General features: G+C 38.9%; 1 protein-coding gene across 1 annotated transcript; it reads right to left on the bottom strand.

Annotated features, from left to right (window-relative positions):
• Nucleotides 1–1,355: 1,355 nt before the first annotated feature.
• On the bottom strand, nt 1,356–3,212 carry LOC127102022 (uncharacterized). The gene is made up of 3 exons (XM_051039439.1): nt 2,535–3,212; nt 2,061–2,342; nt 1,356–1,742 (listed from the first exon to the last, which is right to left on the bottom strand). Exons 1-3 carry the CDS (start codon nt 3,210–3,212, stop codon nt 1,356–1,358), a joined length of 1,347 nt encoding a protein of 448 aa, XP_050895396.1.
• Between the last annotated feature and the right edge of the window lie 1,807 nt (nt 3,213–5,019).

Genomic DNA, 5,019 nt, shown 5'->3' with positions numbered 1-5,019 from the left:
ATGTCACACGGGATGTTATGACATCCAATTCTGCGCAGACAGGTAATGTAAGCAGAAAGTAAATGCAAAAAGCAGTAAATGACACAGAGAATTGTTTACCCAGTTCGGTGACAAACACACCTACTCTGGGGGCTACCAAGTCAGGGAGGAAATCCACTATAAGAGGTATTAATTCAGGACTTAAACCATCAGTTTAATCCTATCACTTAAGACCTACCCAATGCAATTTCAATCTACACTAAGACCTGAGTACCCACTCACTCCCCCTCAATCACAGCAGTGATTACAACCATTAAGAATTTTAAAGTCAGTGGTGAAGATATACTTCAAACAACTCTTGATTGTGCTTAAAAGCTTTAATCAAGAAACACAACACTCACACTTAAAAGCTTAGAGTGACACAACAATTACAACTCAATAAACACCCTAGTCCAATGCAATCATCTAGGTGATAATTGCTTGGCTCACAAGTAAAACCTAATTCAAGACACAATGAAAGTACAACAAGGATATATAATGATATATTTAATTCTTCACGCTTCAAATCCCCTGAATTGCTGAAAGTAAGATTGCCATCCTTTTATAATGCAGTACTTAGGCCTTGTACTTGAATTTCCTAAAATTAAGGTTAAGCAAGTTAACCTAATTTCCACACATTAGGGTGCTAACAGATAGGCTATATGTTAGGTCTCTTAATTTTAGCACAACTGTTAGTTTCCTGAAAATTAGCCTGCTGTTAGTTTCCTGAAAATCAGCCTGAGATAACTAGTGAAACATAACAGAAAAATTAGCCTATACTTTAGCATCTGCTGTCAGGGATGAATGTCATAACATTCAGTTTGACACCCCAGAAAATGTTGTCATGAATGAATGTCATAACGTTCAGTTTGACATCCAGTAAATCCTGTATTAGTTAATCCTGCAGCATACTACTTAAGCATGTCATGACATTAGTCAAGACATCTAAGTACAGTAAGTGTTTTAACATAAAATGCAACCAATCAACAACATCTACAAACTCCCCCTTTGGCAAATTTTTGGCTAAAACAACTTGGCATCACAACAGAGTTCACAGCAGCAGAAAGCACACATCCAAGCAGAGAATCAAATTAGCTAATACACTTAGCAAACATAGAAGTTAAACTTCAAACAGCAGCAACACAAGAGAAGATCAAGCAGAGAGCAAACAACAACATAACCTCTTGTTTAGAGGACCTTCAACTTCAAAGAAATCTGTTGTCCTGGGGTACAAGTGTTACTCCCCCTTTTTGTCAAAAATGTTGCCAAAGCAACACTTAATATTACAGACCAAAAAAATAAAAATACAAGCAATTTTCAGAAACACAAGAGATGTTCTAGTCATCTGACTCAGAGTCAGCATCATCATTTGTGCCATCATCAGGACTGGCATCTGCTTCTCCCTCTTTACCATGTCTTTCAGCTTCTTCTGCAACAGCAACAGCTTCACCAAATTCTCCACCATCAGCTAGCACATCACCTTCAATCATCTCCAAAGTGCTAATCAATTTTTCCAAGTTCAGCTTCCTTGCCTCTAATTCCCTGCAGGTTTCTTTGAGCATTGCAATGAAAGCAACTTTACCTGGATGATTGCTTACACGTGATGTCTCACCTGTTGTCATGACAATGTCAGGGACATGGGTACCTAGGAACATCTTATGATTGAAGGACATAGGGCTGTCTCTTTTCTTCACAGAATCATTCTCAGTTAAGATGTTTGGAAACTAATTCAAAACAATACCACAAATGAGCGAAGGAAAGGCTATAGGACCCTTCACACTGAAGCTTCCTGCATGCTTCAAAGTTTGATCAAAAATATAGGAGCCATAGTCAAATTTGGCTTTGGTTCCAACAACATATATAAACTTTCTAAGCATTACATCAACTGTAGATTTATGATTGGTGGGCACCCAGTTAGCAGCTCCAATCTTGTGCAGCATTGCATACTTGACATTCAGTTTACTGGCCACCAATTTTCCTTTGAGAGGCCACTTCCTTACTTGATTAGCAGTGATGACTTGACAGATTTTGTTGTCAGTCGCCTCAAGCTCAGGTTGAGCTACATCAGGCCTTCCCAAATACTTGTTGATCACTGAGGGAGAGAAATTTACACACTTGCCTCTCACATACACTTTCCTGAATTCCTTAGACTTGCCATCAGCACATTCTTCAGACAAATTAACAATAAATTCCTTTACCAACATCTTATAGCACTTTGAGAACTGAGTCACAGTCTTCATTAAACCAGCCTCATGAATAAGGTCCATAATATCCTTACAGTCTAGGACATTCTGAGCTAATTCCCTTTCCAAAGCCAGCCTCTTCTGATAAACATATTTCCACCAGTTTACACTTGAAGCAAAATGAAAAGATATGTTGTCAATTGGTACCTCAGGGACACTAGCTGCAAGCTTGCTAGTGGTTGGCTTCTTCTTTGACAGAGTGTCAGAGACATTACACGGAACATCTGAGTCAGACTCAACAACAACAAACTTGGTCTTCTTTTTCTTGGACACCACTTTGCTCCAAGATTTGTTTGGACCATGACCTTTCCTCTTGAGGGAACTCTCGACTGCCACCATTGTCTTGGAAGAGGTTGGAACATCAATCTTCTTTCTGGGGGACCTTTGAGCCATAGTTTTCTTTTCTCTCCTAGTCCTAACCCTTTTGACTATGCTAGGGAGGACTGAGAACAACAGCTCATTATCAGAAAATTCCTCCAGGTCTACTGTTTCAGCTTCACAATTAGGGTTGTCACTGACATCATGAGTGACATGAACTTCCTCACCAGCCACATTATCTAAGGGTTTGTCAACATTTGACTCCTTATGAGCATCAGTTTGCTCAACATCATCAGAGATATTCTTTCCTAAAGACTCAGTATTTTCTTGATAAGCAACACTATCAGGTTTAATAGTGTTTAAGGGAATGGAAACCCCAAGGACCTTATGATTTCCAGACAGTATTCCAGTCACCATAGTGACAATGGCATTGTGAACATACCTGGAACCTTCTTTGGTTAGTTCCTCAAGAGAGATGGGTGAGGAGAAGCCTGATATAGTTTCTTTAGGTCTTCTTGCATGTGGGGTATTCGCAGAGTCAGCAACAGGATCTTCTCTGTTAGGGTTGCTTGGTTCAGCGCTAGGAGAACAAGGCATGTTCTTGGAAGGAGAAGAGTTGGATTGTTGAGACATGATGAGTATCTTAGAGACGAAATGAAAAGTTTCTCTGAGAGGATGCTTGCGTGAATGAAAGTTGAAAAGATGGAAGAGGTAACGCTTGTTGCAAGAGTAATAGCTATTATCTGTTGACCAATCAGAGCACACTCTCAATTGTTTAATAATTTGAAATATTAAACAGTAAATTCCTAACATCATTAGTTGCTATAATCCCTCAGAAAGACATATTCCCAACTTGCCCCTTAAATTTTCAAACTGAGTAGCATCGAAAGCCTTTGTAAATATGTCAGCAAGTTGTAGTTCAGTTGCCACATGTTCCAAGGTAATCACTTTGTCTTCTACCAGATCTCTTATGAAGTGATGTCTAATGTCAATATGTTTGGTCCTGCTGTGTTGGATAGGATTCTTTGAAATGTTGATGGCACTGAGATTGTCACAGAATAATGTCATGACATTCTGAGTGACATTGTACTCAGTCAGCATTTGTTTCATCCATACCAGTTGGGAATAACTGCCTTCCAGCTGCTATGTACTCAACTTCTGCAGTGGATAATGATACACAATTTTGTTTCTTGCTGAACCAAGATATGAGATTGTTTCCCAAGAAGAAACATCCTCCTGATGTGCTTTTTCTGTCATCAGCACTCCCAGCCCAATCAGCATCACAATACCCATATAAGATAGGCTCAGAGACATGAGAGTAGAGCATACCATAATCACAAGTCCCACTAATATACTTGAGAATCCTCTTGACTTGATTTAAGTGACTCACTTTGGGTTTTGCTTGGTATCTAGCACACACACCAACTGCATAGGCAATATCAGGTCTACTAGCAGTTAGATATAGTAGGCTACCTATCATGCTTCTATACAAGCATTGATCAATACTAGAACCTCCTTCATCTTTAGTTAACTTTAAATGAGTAGGTGTAGGAGTTCTTTTGTGACTAGCATTATCCATACCAAACTTTTTAACTATGTTCTTGGCATATTTGCTTTGGGAGAGAAACATAGTATCTTCCATCTGTTTAACTTGCAGTCCAAGAAAATAAGTCAATTCCCCAACCAAACTCATTTGAAATTCAGATTGCATTTGGTTAACAAAATGTTTCACCATTCTATCTGACATTCCACCAAAGACAATATCATCCACATATATTTGGGCAATCATGATTTTTCCATCTTCATCCTTCACAAATAAAGTCTTATCTATCCCTCCTTTTCTGTAACCATTAGTAGTCAGAAATTCAGTCAGCCTCTCATACCAAGCTCTAGGAGCTTGCTTCAATCCATACAGAGCTTTCCTCAACTTGTACACATGTTTTGGTAGATTAGGATCACTGAACCCTTTAGGTTGTTCCACATAGACTTCTTCATTCAAGTAGCCATTTAAAAAGGCACTCTTCACATCCATTTGGAACAATTTGAACTTCAGAATGCAAGCAACACCTAACAGCAACCTTATTGACTCAATTATTGCAACAGGGGCAAAAGTCTCATCAAAATCAACCCCTTCAACTTGAGTATACCCTTGTGCCACTAGTCTTGCTTTATTCCTAGTGATTACTCCTTTCTCATCAGACTTGTTCTTGTAAATCCACTTGGTACCAATGATGTTAGTCCCTTCAGGTCTTGGAACTAACTCCCATACTTCATTCCTTTTAAACTGCTCCAGTTCATCTTGCATAGCATTGATCAAATATTCATCAGTCAGAGCTTCTTTCACATTTTTAGGTTCAACCTTGGATACAAAGCAGGAATTTGAGCTATTCTCCCTTAATCTGGTAATCACACCACTATTGGGATCTCCTATGATAAAATC

Source organism: Lathyrus oleraceus, chromosome 7 (genome assembly GCF_024323335.1).
Source record: "Lathyrus oleraceus cultivar Zhongwan6 chromosome 7, CAAS_Psat_ZW6_1.0, whole genome shotgun sequence".
Taxonomy (NCBI): Eukaryota; Viridiplantae; Streptophyta; class Magnoliopsida; order Fabales; family Fabaceae; genus Lathyrus; species Lathyrus oleraceus.
This window is presented reverse-complemented; position numbering and strand designations above follow the sequence as displayed.

Coding starts and splice junctions, on each gene's coding strand:
- LOC127102022 (XM_051039439.1), bottom strand. CDS start 3,212: ATGTCTCAACAATCCAACTCTTCTCCTTCCAAGAACATGCCTTGTTCT. Junction 2,343..2,534: donor ACAAATCTTGGAGCAAAGTG/GTGTCCAAGAAA, acceptor TATGTTTATCAG/AAGAGGCTGGCTTTGGAAAG. Junction 1,743..2,060: donor TAGCTCAACCTGAGCTTGAG/GCGACTGACAAC, acceptor GTTTTGAATTAG/TTTCCAAACATCTTAACTGA.